Genomic DNA, 17,277 nt, shown 5'->3' with positions numbered 1-17,277 from the left:
TCAGCGTCTGGAAGAATGGCTAAATTTTTGCTTTGTCAAATTTTAAAGCGAAGAAGGGCGGTGTGCACCGGCGCCTCCGTCGCGCGTTCTATTCGTTTCCCGTCGTATCTATTCTTCTTCTTCTTCTCTTCAACGCATCCAAATGGAACAAATCAAATGAAGAGATCCTCGCGGTCCGCCTCCGCGACGTCTTCCGCGCCGCCCTCCGCGCCGCCGCGGTCGCCGCCGCCAGCCTCCGCGCCCGAAAACTCCAAAAAGTGCGTCGGACGGTGACTCTCGTGGTAAAACTCCTTCGGGTTCGCCAAACGCAGCGCGTACTTCATCGACGCGGAGTGCTTCACGCCCTGGAAGTTGTAGTTCCAGCTCCCGCCGTCCGGGACCATGAAATACCCCAAGAACCTGTCCGACAAGAGCATCTGCACCTTTTCGTAATGCGACGGCGCGTACCCCTGCGGGTTGGCGCTCGAATCCTTGTTCGCGCGACCCCACTCGTACCCGCTCGGAGTGAGCTTGTACGCCGTCAAAGAGCACGACCCGGGGGTGAAGGAGCACGTCAACACGATGCACTTCTCGCCGTCCCACGACCGGTTCCCTTCCAGAATCTTCGCGTGCGCGCACACGTCCCCGGGCGGGAGCTGCGGCGACTCGTTCGGCTGGGTGTGCAGCCACCCGAGCGGCTCCAAGTCTTCGAGGTAATCGTGCTCCGGCAACGTCTGCGGCATGTTCACCCCGGCGTGGTTCCCCCACTGCGGCGGCATCACGACGCATCGAATTTCCTTCACCTGCGGGTTATCCGGCGGCGACACGCCGTACATGTACCCCGCGATCTGCGTCCGGAGATCCGCGACGGTGATAAACTTCTTCAGCACGTTTTTCGGCAGCACGTACGTGTACCCGCTCTCTTTGATGTCGTCGCTGTTGACGTAGATGTGATTCACGCGCAAGTGCAAGTTCGACGCGCTGATCGCGCGCACGCGCCAGTCCGTCTTCGAACCGAACGTCGCCTGCTCGTACGGCGACGTCGTCGTCACGATGAGCTCGTCGCCGTGGACGTTGGTCGTCTTGGTCGTCACCGCCGTCATCCCCGCGGCGTCGCCGCCGGCTTTTTCAATCTCCGCGATCTGCTGCCGCTGTAAACTCGGCGGCGTGATCTCCGCGCCGAGGATGATGTCTCTGATCTCACTCTGCGTCAGCGCGCTGACGTTGACGTTGTTCTTCTTCGCGTAGTCGCCCAAGATGAGATCTTTCAGCGCGATCTCCACCTTGATCCACTGCTCGTCGGAGAGATCCGGCCAGACGTGATGCGGCTGGGTGATGATGGTCTTGTCCGGCTTGAGTAACATCTTCGCCTTGTCGGTGTTCACGTGCAGCGCGCGGAGGATGAGTATGAGCCTCGAGAACGCGGTGTAGGACGAGATGGTCTTCAGCCAGTCGTCGTAGATGTTGAAGAGAACCATCTGCGGCTCCGTCGCCTTCAAGATGAGGTCGCCAAACTTTTCAATCTTCATGCACGCCTGGAACGGCATCTGCAGCTCGCTCCCTTTGATGACGATGTTCGGGAAATCGAGGAGGTGCACCTCCAGCGGGTCGAGCATGCCCTTACGAGTGACGATGATCTGCTTCGGCTGCTCCTCCACGGGCAGGGACCGCACGAGCGCGGCCACCTCCTCCGCCGTCTTCCACTTGGCGAGCTGCCCCAAACGCTTTTGCCCCGCCCACACCGACGTGTGAATCACCTTGAGGAACAGCTGACCGGTCCTCGGGTTGAAGATGAAGATGGCGCCGTTGATCGGCTTCGTCGTGAGGTTCCCCTCGAACGTCTTGTGGATCGTGACGCGGTACACGTTCGTGTCGTCCACGAACCAGATCGTCTGGTTCGAAAACAACTCGCCGTAGTTTTGCGAGTTCAGATACGGCTCCGTGGGCTCAGAGGAGTACAGCTGCAGACCCTTGCGCACGCGCTCTCGCAAGACGTAGAGCGCCGGGTTGGCTTTCATGATCTTCGCCATCGCCTGCTGAATGAGCGGCTTCGACCCGGGGAACCAGTTTCCGTACGCGGCGTGGAGGTTGTACGCGAGGTCGATGCCGATCATCACGCCCGTGGGGGACGGGTAGATGGACATGTTATCCGTCGTGTAGTCGAGAAATTTCGCGCGCGTGTACCGCTCGATGTCGTGCGAGTCGAAATCGCCCCACCGAAGTTGCACGTCGAGCCAGTACTTGTTCGAAGACTTCTGATCGAACGCGTCCTTGCTGTCGCCCATGAGCGACGGCTTCGAGATCTGCCACTTGTACGCGGCGAACAGGAGAACGTCCGCGCACGACGAGTTCATCTTGTACGACTTTCTCGGGTGAATCGTCTCTTTTTGCACCGTCTCGATCTCGAGCGCGTCCAGCTCTTGGTCGAAGACTTGGCACAGATCCATCACCACGGACTCGTGAATCTTCTGCCACAAGTGCGCTCTGAAGATTTGAATCAACGAAATCTTCAGCGTGGGGATCTTCCCGTGCATGAATATGCCGGTCAAATCCAGCTGTACTTGGAACCCGACGTAGACGTTGGCGCGGTTGATCGTCGGCGACCACCACAGCGTGAACCGACGGTTCGGGATCTGGTTTAGACCGCTCCGCTGCGCGTTGGTCAGCTTTTTGTACTTCATGCTCTCCTCGAACCCCGAAGCCTTCTCCCAAAACAGACCCTCCCACGTCGGGAAGTACGTCCCCTTGAACAGCGTGTGCTCCAAGATGCCCTCGACGCCGCCGAGCGCCTGAATCACGTCGGTGCGGTAGTTGTTGAGGTTCCACAGCTTCCCGTCGTGCCGCTGATGCGTCCACCAGAACGGGTTCTGCCGGAGCAAGCAGTGCTCTTTGAAGTGCGTCCGCACGCGCCACCCTTTGTCGTACGCGAGCGTGTGACGATCTTTTTGGAACAGCGTGTTGATCCTCGGAATCCCGCGGTCCCACGAGTCCTCGAGATCCTCCAGCGTGAGTCGCCGGTTCTGCGCTTGCGCCTCCTGCCGCTTCAACGCGTATTCCGCCCACACGCGCTGCGAGTCGTTGAACTCCGCCTCCCACGGCTGAATGTACCGATACAAGTTTGGAATCAGCTGGTCCTCGTCGTGGGACATCCCGCTGCGGAAGTGCGTCACGCCGGTATCCGTCTGCACGCTGTACTTCAAGTCGGACTGCGGGATCAAGATGTGACCCATGGACAGCATCCCGAGGCCGCCAATCTCCTTCGGGGTGTAGAACACCACGGGAGGGAAACGCGACGGCATCTTGGAGTTCAGACCAATCTTGATGCGCGTCTGGATCTTATTCTCGCACTTCACGAGAAGATCCAAGAGCTCCTGGGTGTGCACCACGGACTCGCGGTAGTACGTCATCAATCCGATGAGCGCCGTGTTCCACTTGTTGGCGATCTTCGTAAACGTCGTCGCCCCCGAGGACATCAACACCTGCCGGACTCGGTTCTCGAACTGCTTGAGGGCTTCGTCGTCCACGCGTAAGAACGCCTGCGCGGTGCGCTCCTTCGTCTGCTCGTTCTGGAGGTTCCACACGCCGTCCTTTTGCGCGAAATACTCCGTCGCCATTCTCACCTTGGGCATGATTCGCACCTCGAACCCGCACATGTTGAAGAGCAGGTTCGGGTTATCCCGCGAGTACACGGAGACGAACCCGTTGTCCCACTCCAGCGTCGTCAGCGACCGCGGAAGCCGGTTCCGAATGTCCCAAAACACGGCTCTGCCCAGGTTGACGTCGTGCTTCATCAGACGCATGCGCGCGTCGCGCGGCCAGCACTTTTTGTTGTTGTACCCGACGAGGTTTTCGTTGTTCGGATCCGGGTGCTCGGTGAGATACCGCTGGATGAGATCCTTCGCCTCCTCCGCGGTGAAACGGAACAGCATGTGGATCTTGTCGATGTACCTCGAGTATAAACGGATCGGATGCCTCGTCTCCGTGCGCACGTCCCTGTACGAGATGAACTCGTTCGGCATCTGCGGCGGTCCCGCGATTTCAGAGGCGCGCGTGAGACCGAGCACGAGCAAGTCCAGGACCAAGCCGTAGTACTGCGACACGAACGACGCGAACTGCAAGCCGCGGATCAGACCGTACGAGTTCGTGTGGCTCATGTCCTTGTACGAGATGACGACGTTGTTCTTCGCGGTGATGTAGTCCGCGATGTTATGATCGACGATCAGACGCATGAGGCGGTTGAGCATCGTGAGGTCCACCTTTTCAAACATGCGTTCGAACCTCGTCTGAAGCATCACCACGCACTCGCCCTCGTCCGTGTCCCACACGTCCGTGAGGTTGTTAATCCCCTGGCACCACTTGTACACGAGCAGCGGCGGTGGCTCCGTGTCCGCGGGCTTGATCCAGTTCGGGAACAGGTGCCTCTTATCGGACTCGTACCAGATGTACTGGTCGAGGTACGCATCCGTGATCTTCTCCAGAGGCTCGATCTCGTACACGGGAATGAGGTGCGAGTACAGGTCCATGAACTCGATGCCAACCTCCTTGAACGCCCTCTGCGTCAGCAGGTGTCGCTTGATGCGCGATAGCGCCTCGTGCGGGTTATCGAACGCCTGCTCGATGAGCCCGAGCTCCTCGCGTTGCGCCTGGTTTAACCGCGCGGAGATGGAATAATTCTCCTTGAGCCGTTCGAGCGCGAGGATGAGGAGCTTCCTGTCGTGCTTGTACGACAACGGCGGGAACGGAATCGGAGAAAACTTCCTCGACTCGAGCCAGTGCACGGTCGTCGTGTATATCGCGACCGCCTCCTCCGGGGTGACGTACGGCCCGTCCTTGAGGTAGTTGTGCTGGCGCTCTTGCTCTGCCTTGAGCCACAGCCGCGTGAGCCGCCCGAGGTTCTTCCGGCACACCGTCTTGTCGACGGTGGCGCCGCGGCGAATGCGTTCGCGGTTGTAGTGCGCGACGTTCGTCCACCAGTCCGCCTTGGACTTGACGTACCTCAAGATCATGTTCTCGATCGGCGCGGGCAAGCCCGGGACTTTCCACGGGATGTTCGCCTTCCAGCACCGCCACGCCTCGGAGAGATGCTGCAAGATCGTCTTCGCCTTGTTCGCCTTGACCCCTTCCGGCATCATGTCGAGGATGTCGTGCATCACCGCGGCGCGCAGCTCGAGATCGAAGTGCGACTCGATGCGCTGCTTCGTGACCGTCTTCGCGACGCCCTTGCTGTGCCTTCCCTCGAACTGCCTCGCGAGGAGGTTGCCTAACCATCGCTCGAGGAGCGGGACGATGCCGCGGAGGAAGAAGAGCCACACGCGCCACATCGGCGCCCAGAACCCGACGCCCGGGCCTTTGCCGACGGGACCGGTGTTGAACCGGTAGTAAATCAGGTGCTTCAGGTCCTTGCACATGCGGATCTGACGCATGAGCCTGTACTTGTACCGGTACATCCCCGTGAGCTGACCGACGTGCGAGAAGATGTACTGCAAGCCGTCCGCGAGTTGAAACGCGTCCACGTTTCCGAGCCTAAACTGCACTTGCGAGTCCACGACGAGCTTCGTGAGGCGCAGGATCTCGCGGCACAGGTGAAACGCGTTCCCGAAGCGAGACTTCTTGCGCTCCTTCGTCGTCAGCGTCTTCACCGGCTTCAAGTTGAAGTTGTAGTCCAAGTGCAAGTAGTTCAAGTTCTTGCGGTGAATGAGCAAGTTGAGCATGTTGTACCCTTGACGGCACACCTGAAGCCCCGCCTCGACCCAGTCGAGCTCCGTGCACTGAAAAAACTTCGTCTTCTTCAGCGCCTTGAACAGCGACTTCCGCTTCAACCCCTTCGGCGGCCGCTTGTGAAGCTGGTTCAGGACGTAGCACTTCAGAAGCTTCTGGTACGACACCCTCACCTTCACCGGATACCCGGGCGGGCAGTGCTCGTGGAACCACCCGTTCACGAGCGGCACGTCGATCGTCCGCCGCGTCTTCCCCGACCGCATGTTAAACGGCCGCGGAGAAAACACGAGCGCGATGCCGTTCATCGTGTTGTCGCTGTACAGCTCCGCCTCCGCGATGAACGCGTCGCACCCTTCCGGCAGCACGAAGTCGTCCTCCTCGTCGTCGCCCACGCCTTCCATCGCCGCGCTCCTCGCGCTCCCTTCGCTCTTGTAGTGCGCGATGGGGTGGATCAGCGGGTCGTAGTAAAACGCGGGGAGATCCGGGTCCTCCGTCTTGATGTACATCACCATCGGGGTGTGGTACGGCGGCACCGCCACCTTACGCGGGCGGTTGTTGTACAGGTACGGGAACGCAACCTTGTACTCCGTTCGAAGCGCGGACCGAATGATGAGCTTGTTGATGTCGTTGAACTCGTTCCAGTCCTCGTCAGCCTTGTCCATGTCCCGGAACAGCGGCTCATACTTCGGCCCGCCCGGAATGCACATGTTCAGCGCCTTCGCGGTGAAGAACGACTTCTTCTCGAACAGGTAGAAGTAGTTCGGGTCCGTCAGGTCGGACAGGAGCTGCCCGGCGAGTCGATAGAGCGTCGCCATCACCGGCAGCGGGAGCTGCCACTTGCGGTAGCTCGTCCCGTTCACAAACTTCGTCCACTTCAGCGGGTTGTGGTCGTAAAACCACTCCGTCACGGCACCGTCCTCGTCCTCGTCGAGCTCGAGCTCGATCGCCTCGAGCGGGTCCACGTCGAGGAGGTTGTCCGCGTAATCTAACGGCGGTTCCTCGTCGTCGAACGGCGGAAAACGCATCCGCTTAAAGTGCCTCCGATCGCGCTTCTCCCGTCGCATCATGATCCACATCGTGCCCCACTGCGCGATGTACAGCGGCTCGATCACCTTCGGCGTCTCGTTCACGAACGTGATCGCCCCGGTGATGTGGTAGATCACCTCGCAGTGCCGCACTTGCTCCCACGGCATCGGCATGTTCTCGAGCAGCTTGTACACCGCGTGAGGGACGTACTTCAGAGCGCCGAGGTACACGCGCTTGTCGTGCCGGAATTTCCTCGAGGACATGTCGCCGTGGTCTTTCACGATCTTGCGCACGTGCTGTTGGTTGGTGAAGAGAGGGCGGGGCGGGGTGGGGTGGGGTTAGATCATCGGGTGGGGCGAGATCAGGTCAGATCGGTCGACCGCGAGGGGCGATCTCGATTTCGCATTCATTCTTCGCTCGAGCGGCCGTCGGCGGGCGGCGATTGCGATCGGCGATCGATCTGGGGGGGGGATCGGCAGGGGCGACGAACCTCCGGGGGCATCTCTTCCTTCTTCGGCTCGGAGTACCCGAACTTCCGGGACGTCCCGTATCTCTTCGCGTTGAGCTGCTGCCATTTTCGCGCTGCGAGGCGAGGAAGAGGAGGGCGGGGCGGGGCGGGGGGGGGGAGGGAGAAAGATGTCAGCCGCGACTCAGAGCGCGCGAATAGGGTTAATGCGCGCGAATGGGCGCGCGGAATCACCCCCCCGGCGCGCGATGCGACGTCGCGACGCGCGGGACGAGCGCGCGATCGCGCTCTAGACGCCGTCGACGAAGTACTCCCGCGGACCTTTCTCCTCGAGCATCGCCTCGTGCGCCTCCGGGTCCGCCATCGTCGCCGTCTCGCCGAAGCGCGGATTAACCGGCACTCTTCGGCGGACGCTCGCTCGACGCCGTCGCCGGTTCTCGCCTCCCGCGTCGCCGGAGACCCGCGCCGCGCCCGATCCGCAGTGCGCGCGCGCCGTGCGTGTCCCAAGCAAGCCGCCGCCGCGAGCTTCTCTTCGTCCTCGCTTCGACCGCGTCTGACGCGCGCCGTGAGTGCTCCGCCGATCACCCGGCTTTCGCTTTTCAGACGCGAGCGCGCGAAAACGACGACGTCGCCCCCGCGCCGCGCCGCGCCGCTGCGCGCGCGTCGGTCGCTTCGCTGTCACATTCGTTCGCGTCCAACGTTCACTCCGCGCGGCCACACCCTCACCGCGCCGCCACGCGAGCACCAGGCACGTTCGAGTCCCCATCGCGCGACTTCTTCGCGCGCTTCCCGCGACGCCCGCGCGCGCGTCTTCCGCGTCCGCGCGCGCTGACCCCGCCGTCCCTCCCTCCGCGTCGCGTCCGCGTCGCCGCTTCGAAAAAGATCGACAGACGGACGCGTTTTCCGGTTCAACAGCGCATTCATGGCGTCTCGCGGCTCCTCCTCCCCGCGGTTCACCGCGGTCCTCCTCCTGCTCTTCGTCATCGCGTCCGCGTTCTTCACGATCCCCGCGATGGCGGCGGCGAAGGCGAAGGAGTGCAAGTCGCTGTCGTCCTGCCGCGCGTGCGTGACGGAGAAAGGCTGCGGGTGGACCGCGAAAGATCTCAAGTGCGCGGCGAAAGGCGTCTTCGCGGGGAAGCAGGTCAAAGCGCAGAGCGACTGCACGCCGCTGCGCGATTCGCTCGTGCGGTTGGGAGACTCGCTTCCCGCGGTCTCGAAGAAGCTCGTCGGGGCGTACGACCAGGTCAAGAGCAAGATCACGAAGTGATTCGCGGCGACGAGAGCGGAGGGACGGGGGGGACGGAGGCGACGAATCTTGCCAAAATAATTAATTACCTTATTCTTTGTCGCGGACCGATGGTTGTGCATACGAGGAGACCACTCTAACTTAAACGACGCGACGCGACGAACGGATGAAATGTAATAGGTTGTTTCGAATTGAAATCGCGTGACCCTATAGTGCGTACTGTATGCACACGGCGGCCGCGCCCGTCGCGAGCCGCCGGTTGTGTAAAAAATTAGAATACCCGGTTTGGTTTGGTCGTTGAACGCCGCGCGTCGTCGACGTTCGCGAACGAACGAACGAACGATTTACGGCACCGGGAGCGGCTTGATGTCCCAGATCTCCTTCGCGTACTGATCGATCGTGCGGTCCGAGTTGAACTTGCCGGAAAACGCGGTGGAGATGATCGACGACTTCGTCCACCCCGCGGCGTTCTTGTACGCGGCGTCGACGTCAGCCTGGCAGTCGATGTACGACTTGAAGTCCTTCGCGACGAGGAAGTAGTCCCCGCGGCCGAAGCCTTCGTTCCCCTCGAGCGAGTACAGGAGCTCGTCGAACTCGCCCTCCTCGCCGAACGCGCCAGACTTGATGCAGTCCATGACCGCGGTGAACTCCGCGGGGGGCACGAACTCGCCGGCGGCGCGCTCCGCCCTCGCGGGCTCAACCTCCGGCTCCTCGATACCAAACAGGAAGAAGTTCTCCTCGCCGACGCACTCGCGGATCTCGACGTTCGCGCCGTCGAGCGTGCCGATGATGAGGCAGCCGTTCATCTGGAACTTCATGTTGGACGTGCCGGACGCCTCCGTGCCGGCGGTGGAGATGTGCTGGGAGAGCTCCGACGCCGGGATGAGCGTCTCCGCGAGAGAGACGTTGTAATCCGGCACGAAGACAACCTTGAGGAGGTCGCCAATCTCCGGGTCGTTGTTCACGACGTCGCCGACCGCGGTGACGAGCCTCACGATGCGCTTCGCCTGGAGGTACGTCGCGTACGCCTTCCCGCCGAAGACGCAGACGCGGGGGGTGACGTTGGCGCGCTCCTCCGGGGTCATCGCCTTCATCTCGTTGTACCGGTGAATGATGCCCATGATGTTGAGGAGCTGGCGCTTGTACTCGTGGATGCGCTTGATCTGGATGTCGAACATCGCGTCCGTGGAGACCTTCACGCCGGTGGTGCGCTCGATCATGTCCGCGCAGAGCGCCTTGCGCTCGAGCTTGGCGGCGCGCCACTTCTTCTGAAGCGACTCGTCGTCCGCCATGGGGCCGAGCTTCTCAAGGAGCGCGGTGTCCGTGACCCACTCGTCCGTGCCGATCGCCTCGGTGATGACGTCCGAGAGCTGCGGGTTGCAGAACGCGAGCCAGCGGCGCGGGGTCACGCCGTTGGTCTTGTTCTGGAATTTCTCCGGGAAGAGCTCCGCGAAGTCTTTGAACGTGAACGTGCGGACGATCTCCGAGTGGATCGCCGCGACGCCGTTGATCGCGAATCCGGCGATGCAGCACAGGTTCGCCATCCTCACCATCGGCGCCGGGATCGTCTCCTCCTCGTCCTCTTCCTCCTCCTCGTCCGTCTTGGGCGCGGTCTTCTTGGCCGCCGCCGCCGCCTTGGCGGCCGCCTTCGCCTTCTTCGCGTCGGCGATGCGCTTCTCCTCCGCGACGAGCTCGGCGGGGGTGAGGTAGTTCTCCAGGATCCGCATCGTGTTGATCTTCGCCTCGAGCTCGTCCGCGGGGAGCTTCGGGTACGCCGCCTTCACGGACGCGACGAACTGCTCGTCGATCTTCTTGATGATCTCGACGTGACGCGGGAGGAGCTCCTCGAGAAGCTCGAGCGGCCACTTCTCGAGCGCCTCGGGCATCACGGTGTGGTTCGTGTACGCCACCGTCTTGGACGTGAGCGCCCAGGCGTCGTCCCACGACATGCCCTCGACGTCGACGAGAAGGCGCATGAGCTCCGGCGCCGCGAGCGTCGGGTGCGTGTCGTTCATCTGGATCGCCACCTTCTCCGGGAGGTCGTTCCAGTCCGCGTTGCCGCGCTCCTTGAACCGCGCGAGAATATCCTGCACGGACGCGGAGCACAACATGTACTGTTGCGAGAGGCGAAGCGCCTTACCCGCGCGCGTGCCGTCGCCCGGGTACAGCACCGCGCAGAGCTGCGACGCGAGGTTCGTCTCACCCATGGAGGCCTCGTAGTCGCCCGCGTTGAAGGACGCGAGGTCGAACGCCTTGGGCGCCACCTCCGCGTCCCACAGTCGCAGAGAGATGCAGTTCTTAGTCTTGTAGCCCGGGATGGGGGAGTCGTACGCCACCGCCTTGATCGTCTGCCCGGGCGTCCACACGCCGTCCTTCACGGAGCCGTAGAAGGAGATGTCGTAGGACGTGTCGCGCTTCATCTCCCACGGGTTCCCGAACTCGAGCCAGTCGTCCGCGTATTCCATCTGCTGGCCGGTGACCGGGTCGATGCCTTGCTTGAAGAGGCCGTACTTGTACCTGAGCCCGTAGCCCCACGCGGGGAGGTCGAGCGTCGCGATCGAGTCGAGGAAGCACGCGGCGAGGCGGCCGAGACCGCCGTTGCCGAGGCCCATGTTCCTCTCGACGTCCGCGCAGGACTCGAGGGAGTATCCGAGCGTGCGAAGCGCGTCGGAGTACTCGCCCTTGAGCCCGAGGTTGCCGACCGCGTTGGTGAGCGCGCGGCCCTGGAGGTACTCCATGGAGATGTAGTACGCCTGCTTCGGGTTCTGCGCGTGGAAGTGCTCGTACGTCGCGGTCCAGTTCTCCACGAGCTGTTCCTGGACGCTCTCCGCGGTCGCGCGGTACATGTCGTACACCTTGGAGGGCCCGCCGGTGACGGGCATCGCGCCCGTCTTGGTCGTCTGGTACTGGATGTTCTCCGCGATCTTTTCCGCGGATTTGGGCGCGAGCGGCGCCTCGGGCGCGGCCGTCGCCTTGGACTTCGCGTCTGCGGAGGCGAGGAGATGTGGACGGCGTTCGGAGGGAGATGCGCGTCAGGGAGATGCGAAAGCGCGGGGAGGGCGCGCGGGAGACGAGATCGGGGGAGTGGGGGGACGTCGACCGCGGACGCGGCGGCGACTTTTTGCGGCGAGGCGACGGGAGGGAAAAAAAAAGATTGATCGCGAAGCCGCACCGCGAGGCGTCGCGGAGCATCGGACGACGCGCGCGTGCGTGCGCTTCGGCGCCGCGAGCTTCTGCGGCATCATCACCGCGGGGGAGGTCATCGCGAACATTTCGAAAGTTCCTAGTGGAAGGCGGAGGCGGGAGGGAGGCGGACGGAGAGCGGATGTCAGTCGATCGCCTTTTCCGAGTCGCGAACCGTCGTTTAAAAAGACCCGGCGGCGAGGGCGACGGACGGCGCATCGCGCGCCGCGCGACGCGGGATCGTCCTGAAAACGCGCGGCGCAGGTTGAGGGAAGCGCGGACGTGAGGGCGACGTGCCGTTGAAGAGTAAGCGACCGGCTGCTAGCGTCGGCGCGAACGGATCTGAGCGCGCCGCGACAATCGCGCCGTCGAAATATCGTTTCGCGACGAGAGCCACGAGATCGCGCCGAACTCGTGAATCAGAGCGCACGAGCGCGCGAGCCTGTTTGCTCATACGCGTGACAAGTGTACATTTTCTCGCCAACTCGGATACATTTAAATCCAGAACAACGGTTCAAAAAACGCACAACGGTCGAATACAACTTTTTACGCGTCGCCGATCGTCTCACGCGCGCCTTCCTCGCCTCTCCACGCCTCTCCACCACCCCTGCGCGCTCCATATGGCTACCACACCTGCGCGTCCGTCCGTCAGAACATGAAGCACGCGTCGATCGGCGGCAGGGACTGGATCTTGTCCACGAGCAGCGACGGCATGCACGCGCCGTTCGCCGCCGCGTCCACGTCTTCCCACACCCGCGACACCGGCGTCGCCGCGGTCTCTCTCCCTGCGAACGAAACGCCCGCCTTCCGGACGTTATCATCGTCGTCGTCGGCATCGTCGTCGTCGTCTGCGCCCGCGCACGACGCCGCGAACTCGGGACCACTCGGGAGCATAAACAGCGACGGCCACGCGGGGACGGGGATCCCCCCGTCGATCGTCTCCCCGCCGAGCGCCGCCGTCAACGCCTCCGCGGGCGGGAACGGCCTCGCGCTGCCCTTCGGCCAAAACGACGACGACCCCGGGCCCTTCGCGCGGCGTATCTTCACCTTATCCCAGAACGCGATCATGAGCGTCGCGCGGTGGCTCCCTTCCGGTCCGGGGACGTCCCCGGGGACCCCGGGGACGTCGCCGCGGCCGGGGACGACGCCGTGCAGCCGCGTCCCGTCGAAGACCACGACGCGCCCCGTCTGAGGGTCGTCGCCCACGCGAAGCAACGAATGTCGGGGTGGAGTCCACGGGCGTCAGAAGCGGATTTGAAAGGCGGGCGTCGAGGTGTGTCGGGATTGAAACCAGCGAGGGGTGGGCGGAGAGTGACGCCGGGAAAAGTCCTTGAGGTACGGCGTTCACCGCGCCGACGCGGTCGCGCGGGGAACGGTGTAAGGAGGACGCGCCTTCGGCCGCGCGAGCCACCCTCTCCTCGCCAGTCTCCGACTGCTCGGCGTCTGGTCCGTCACGAGCGTCGGACCGCCCGAGCACCCGTTCACGAAGATCACGACGCTGCAGATCGGGTGTCGTATCTTATCGTCCCCGCCCCGCGACGCGCGCGAGCCCTCGTCGTCGCTGTCGAAGTGCATCTGAGAGTAATTGTCCATACGAGCGAACGTCGGGGTGGAGTTGAAAGGCGTCAGAAGCGGAGTTGAAAGGCATCGCGGTGTGTCGGGGATTCAAACCGAGGGAACCTGGGCGGAGAGACACGCCGGGAGAGAAAGTCCTTAAGGATCGGCGTGCACCGCGCCGACGGGGTCGTACGGGGACAAGCGTGATAACCAAACAGAACGCGCCTGATGGCCGCACGCGTGCGGACGCGCGTGCGCCCACCACTCCGCGCGCGTCGCCGTCGCGCACGCGGGGAACGCCAGCCGCGCGATCCTCCACGCGTGACGCACGACGACGTCCATGACGTTTTGAGGCGGCGTCGGGGTCGCGAGCTCGTGGACGTAGGAGAAGAAGCCGCAGTCCGAGCGCGCGTACGCGTGTTCGCGCCAAAACGACGACGACGGGCGAAACGCGTCTCGGAGCACACCGAGCATCGCTTCCGGCACCGCGTCGTCGAACACGCGGACGTGCTTCGAGTGCGTCGCGATCGCCTCGGCGACTTCGTCGTCGTCCCTCTCGTCCTCGTCGTCGTCGTCTCGGTCGTATCGCAGCACCTCGCGCGAGAGGCGGTATCGGAATCCGCGTCGCGCGAGGATCGTTTTCGCGTCGTCGTCGCGCCCTTCTTGGCACAGGAGCAGCGCGAGCTCGGCGTCCGCGGCGGCGACGGCGACGGCGTCGCCGGCGTCGTTCGACGCCGCCGCCGCGCGCAGGAGCGCCTCCGCGGTGGAGACGTCGGCCGGGGCGACGCGCTTGACGCATCGCGCGGCGTGCACGAGGCTCAGGGCCATTCTATACAAGCGAAAGTCGGGGTGGAGTTCAAAGGCGTCAGGTGGAGTTGAAAGGCGTCGAAGGCGGGGATTGAAAGCGAGGGGTGGGCGCAGAGACATGCCGGCAAAAGTCCTTAAGGATCGGCGTCCACCTCGCGAACGCGGTCGTATGGGGACCAGTGTATAGAACGCGCCTCATCGACGACGACGACGACGACGACGACGACGCGAGACGCTCGCGGAGGACGTTCGCGGGCGGCGACTCGCGAAGACCGAACACCTCGGCGTAGACGTCGAGCGCGGCGGCGACGTCCCCGGACGCGTAGAGCGCGTCCGCGCTCGCGAGCGCCGCGGAGGTCGCGTCGTCGCCGCCCATCGCGCCGCGCGGGCGCGCGACGTCGCGCACTGACGAGGCATCGTTTATTTACAGTGCGAGTTGACGAGGCGAGGCGCGGTGAAAACTTGCGGCTGCGGCCGGAATTCCCGTCGCAAACCCTTCGGGGGGTGCTGTCGCGCCAGTCTGACTGGTCACCGGCACGACCGAACACCATGATCATCCCCGTGCGCTGCTTCACGTGCGGCAAGGTACGCGAGCGACCCCCGCTTCACGTCCGTCGATCGCCGTGGAGGACCGCGATCGCGCGGGCGAACGATCGCGAGCCGCCCGAGGAGAATGAATTAATCGTTTCCTTCTCGCCAGGGCGCCCGCCCTAAACGCCGCGCTCGTTCGCAGATCCGCGCGCGCCGTCCTCCGTCGCCGATCGACCGCGACCGCGACCCCGCGCTCGGTCATCGCGCGAGCGACGCGACGGACGTCGGCTTCTCTCTCTCGCGTCGCGTCCGTCCGTCCTCCCCCGGCGTTCGACCCCGCGACCTCGTCTGACCGCGACCGCGGCCCTCGTCCTGCGTCGTCCAGGTGATCGGAAACAAGTGGGACACGTACCTGGACCTTCTCCAGGCGGACTACAGCGAGCGCGACGCCCTGGACGCGCTCGACCTGAACCGGTACTGCTGCAGACGCATGTTGATGTGCCACGTCGACCTCATCGAGAAGCTTCTGAACTACAACACGCTCGAGCGCGTGGACGCGAACGCGCAGCAATGAGCGAGGACGGGAAGCGAATGGATGGGTCTCCTCGTCGAGCGTCGACGAGGGGGCGGGGGTGGCGACAGCATAGGTCACGTACGCTCTTAGAGGGATGTAACGTACGGTGCTAGAACGTTAGACATAAAAAACTACGATGCTCGTCTTCGGGCGCTCTTTGGGGCTTCGCGCGACGCGACGCGTTTCTATTTTCCTCTTCAGCGTCGTCGAAATCTCGGCGCGGCGGCGACCGTTCCGCGCTTCGACTTCTCCGAAGCCTTCCACGCCTTCGCGCCCGTGAACACCTCCCCGGACGCGTCCTTATACTTTTTCTGACCGTCCTCGGTGAACCACCGTCCCTCGCGATCGCCGCCGCGGCCGCCGCCATCGCCGCCCCCGCCGCCCCCGCCGCCGCCGCCGCCGCCGCCGCCGCCGCCCCCGCCAAACTGACCGAAATAATCGACGTACACCTTCTCGCCTTCGTGATACTCCCCTTTCCGTAGCTCGCTGACGGGGGTGAAGTGCGGGAGCTCGCGTCTCCACGGCGCGAGAGGCGGCGGCGACGGCGCGCGAGGGAGACGGGACATCGGGCCGCCGAGGCCGCGCGCCGGCGCCGCCGCGGCGAACGGGTCGTCCCGCCGTCGCGCCGAAGCGCCGCCGCCGCCGCCGCCGCGTCGGTCGTCGTCGTCGCGGAAACAGTCGTACCCCTCGAACTCTTCGTCTTCGTCGTCGAGGTCGTCGCTTCCGCCGTCGATGCGGTTCCCGAACGCGTCGTACGACGGTCGGTGAGAAGGCGCCGCGGCCGCGCCGCTCGCGCCGCCGCCAGCGACGCGCCTCGCGCTCGACGGCTCCGTCGCCGCGCCGCCGACGCCTCTGACGCCGCCGACGACGGCCCCCGCGCTCGCCGCCGCGCGCGTCTTCGCCCGCGCGCCCTCCAGCGACTTGTTCGCGCGCTCTATGAACCTCTCCAGCGGGCGGTCGTCGTCCTCGTCTACGTCCGAGTCCGGGACGACGTCGGAGTCGGACTCGGAGTCGTCGGTCAGGGCCGTTCTCCGCGCCCGCCGCGGCGGCGACGCGACCCGCCTCCGCCCCGCCGTCGCCGCCGCCGCCGTCGCCGCCGCCGCCCTCGGGGTGGACGTCCTCCTCTCTCGTTTCACGCTCGCCACGATCGGCGGCGGTCGACGCTTCTTACGCCGCGCGTTCGACGTCGTCGCGATCGGCGCGAGGTCCGAGTCCGAGTCCGAGTCCGAGTCCGAACCGAGCTTGATGACGTCGTCGTCTCGAGGCGGCGGCGGCGCCGCCGCCGCTCGCGTCGTCGTCGTCGTCGTCGTTCCCGTCCTCGGCGTGCGTCCGTTCGTCTTCGCACACGCGTCCGCGACCGTTCGTCTTCCCGCCGCCGCGTCCGCGGACGCCTTCTGCTTCTTCGCGACGCGCGCGAGCAGCCCGTCGTTCACGAGCGAGTCGTCCGAGTCCGTGCGGACGTCGTCGCCGCCGCCGCCGCCTCGCGGCTCCTCCGACGCCGACGCCGACTCCGCGGGCGCGAGGACCCTGCGTCGTCGTCGTCGTCCCTCGCTCGCGGTCGCGGTCGCCGGCTTCGCGCGATCCTCCTCCTCCTCCTCGTCGTCGTCGTCGTCGTCCTTTACGAGCGGCGGCGGCGGAGGTTTCATCAGAACGGGCGCGGCGGTCGCCCACCCGCTCTTCCACGCGGGCCGACGACCGGTCCCGGTCCCGCCGCCGAGACCGCTCGCCGTGCGACCGTCCTCGAGGACGCCGGGGGCGACGGGCGGCGCGGTGGTCTTCTTCGGCGATTTCCGAGCGGTCGCCGCCGTCGCCGCCGGCGCCGGCGCCGGCGCCGGCGCGTTTGTTTCTTCGTCGCCGGCGTCGATCGCCAGCAGCATCGCGACCGCCTCCGGGTCGAGCTTCGAGAGCTCGCCGCGGAGCTTCTTCGCGGTGTGCCCCTTCGGCGGCGGGCGTCCGTGCGCGGCGGTGTACAGCGCGCGCATGCGCGACATCCCCATCGTCTCCACCACGGAGATCGTCGTCGTCGTCGTCGTCGTCCCAGCGGGCCTCTCGAGATCGGCACCCTCGATCGCGTGATGACTCGCGGTCGGCGCGTCGTCGTCGTCGTCGCGCGGCGGCCGCGTCGTCGTCGCGACGTCCTCAGCCTCCTCCTCCTCCTCCGCGCGACGATCGCGATGATGCTCCGCGGCG

The 17,277-nt window shown here is 64.6% G+C and overlaps 6 protein-coding genes across 6 annotated transcripts; 2 read left to right on the top strand and 4 right to left on the bottom strand.

The window, feature by feature from the left end:
- Window positions 1-14: 14 nt before the first annotated feature.
- Window positions 15-7,553, bottom strand: MICPUCDRAFT_48200 (uncharacterized protein; the record flags this gene model as incomplete). The annotated part of the gene is made up of 3 exons (XM_003061325.1): window positions 15-7,019; window positions 7,214-7,305; window positions 7,511-7,553. The coding sequence occupies 3 exons, from the start codon at window positions 7,551-7,553 to the stop codon at window positions 153-155; spliced, it is 7,002 nt and encodes a 2,333-aa protein (XP_003061371.1). The 3' UTR covers window positions 15-152.
- A 558-nt stretch (window positions 7,554-8,111) lies between these two features.
- On the top strand, window positions 8,112-8,456 carry MICPUCDRAFT_41511 (uncharacterized protein; the record flags this gene model as incomplete). The annotated part of the gene is made up of 1 exon (XM_003061563.1): window positions 8,112-8,456. The coding sequence occupies one exon, from the start codon at window positions 8,112-8,114 to the stop codon at window positions 8,454-8,456; it is 345 nt and encodes a 114-aa protein (XP_003061609.1).
- Window positions 8,457-8,666: 210 nt separating this feature from the next.
- On the bottom strand, window positions 8,667-11,949 carry PHO2 (glycosyltransferase family 35 protein). The gene is made up of 3 exons (XM_003061324.1): window positions 11,916-11,949; window positions 11,608-11,718; window positions 8,667-11,421 (listed from the first exon to the last, which is right to left on the bottom strand). The coding sequence occupies exons 2-3, from the start codon at window positions 11,705-11,707 to the stop codon at window positions 8,780-8,782; spliced, it is 2,742 nt and encodes a 913-aa protein (XP_003061370.1). The 5' UTR covers window positions 11,708-11,718; window positions 11,916-11,949; the 3' UTR covers window positions 8,667-8,779.
- A 145-nt stretch (window positions 11,950-12,094) lies between these two features.
- On the bottom strand, window positions 12,095-13,211 carry MICPUCDRAFT_50966 (uncharacterized protein; the record flags this gene model as incomplete). Its single annotated transcript, XM_003061323.1, has 2 exons — window positions 12,095-12,806; window positions 12,993-13,211. 2 exons carry the CDS (start codon window positions 13,209-13,211, stop codon window positions 12,267-12,269), a joined length of 759 nt encoding a protein of 252 aa, XP_003061369.1. The 3' UTR covers window positions 12,095-12,266.
- A 120-nt stretch (window positions 13,212-13,331) lies between these two features.
- On the bottom strand, window positions 13,332-14,358 carry MICPUCDRAFT_50965 (uncharacterized protein; the record flags this gene model as incomplete). Its single annotated transcript, XM_003061322.1, has 2 exons — window positions 13,332-14,004; window positions 14,135-14,358. The coding sequence occupies 2 exons, from the start codon at window positions 14,356-14,358 to the stop codon at window positions 13,332-13,334; spliced, it is 897 nt and encodes a 298-aa protein (XP_003061368.1).
- Window positions 14,359-14,531: 173 nt separating this feature from the next.
- MICPUCDRAFT_20475 (uncharacterized protein) lies at window positions 14,532-15,087 on the top strand (the record flags this gene model as incomplete). Its single annotated transcript, XM_003061562.1, has 2 exons — window positions 14,532-14,567; window positions 14,899-15,087. 2 exons carry the CDS (start codon window positions 14,532-14,534, stop codon window positions 15,085-15,087), a joined length of 225 nt encoding a protein of 74 aa, XP_003061608.1.
- Between the last annotated feature and the right edge of the window lie 2,190 nt (window positions 15,088-17,277).

Source organism: Micromonas pusilla (assembly GCF_000151265.4).
Source record: "Micromonas pusilla CCMP1545 genomic scaffold MICPUCscaffold_10, whole genome shotgun sequence".
NCBI classification, from domain to species: domain Eukaryota; kingdom Viridiplantae; phylum Chlorophyta; class Mamiellophyceae; order Mamiellales; family Mamiellaceae; genus Micromonas; species Micromonas pusilla.
The sequence above is the reverse complement of the archived record's forward strand: the minus strand, read 5'-3'. Positions and strand labels throughout refer to the sequence as shown.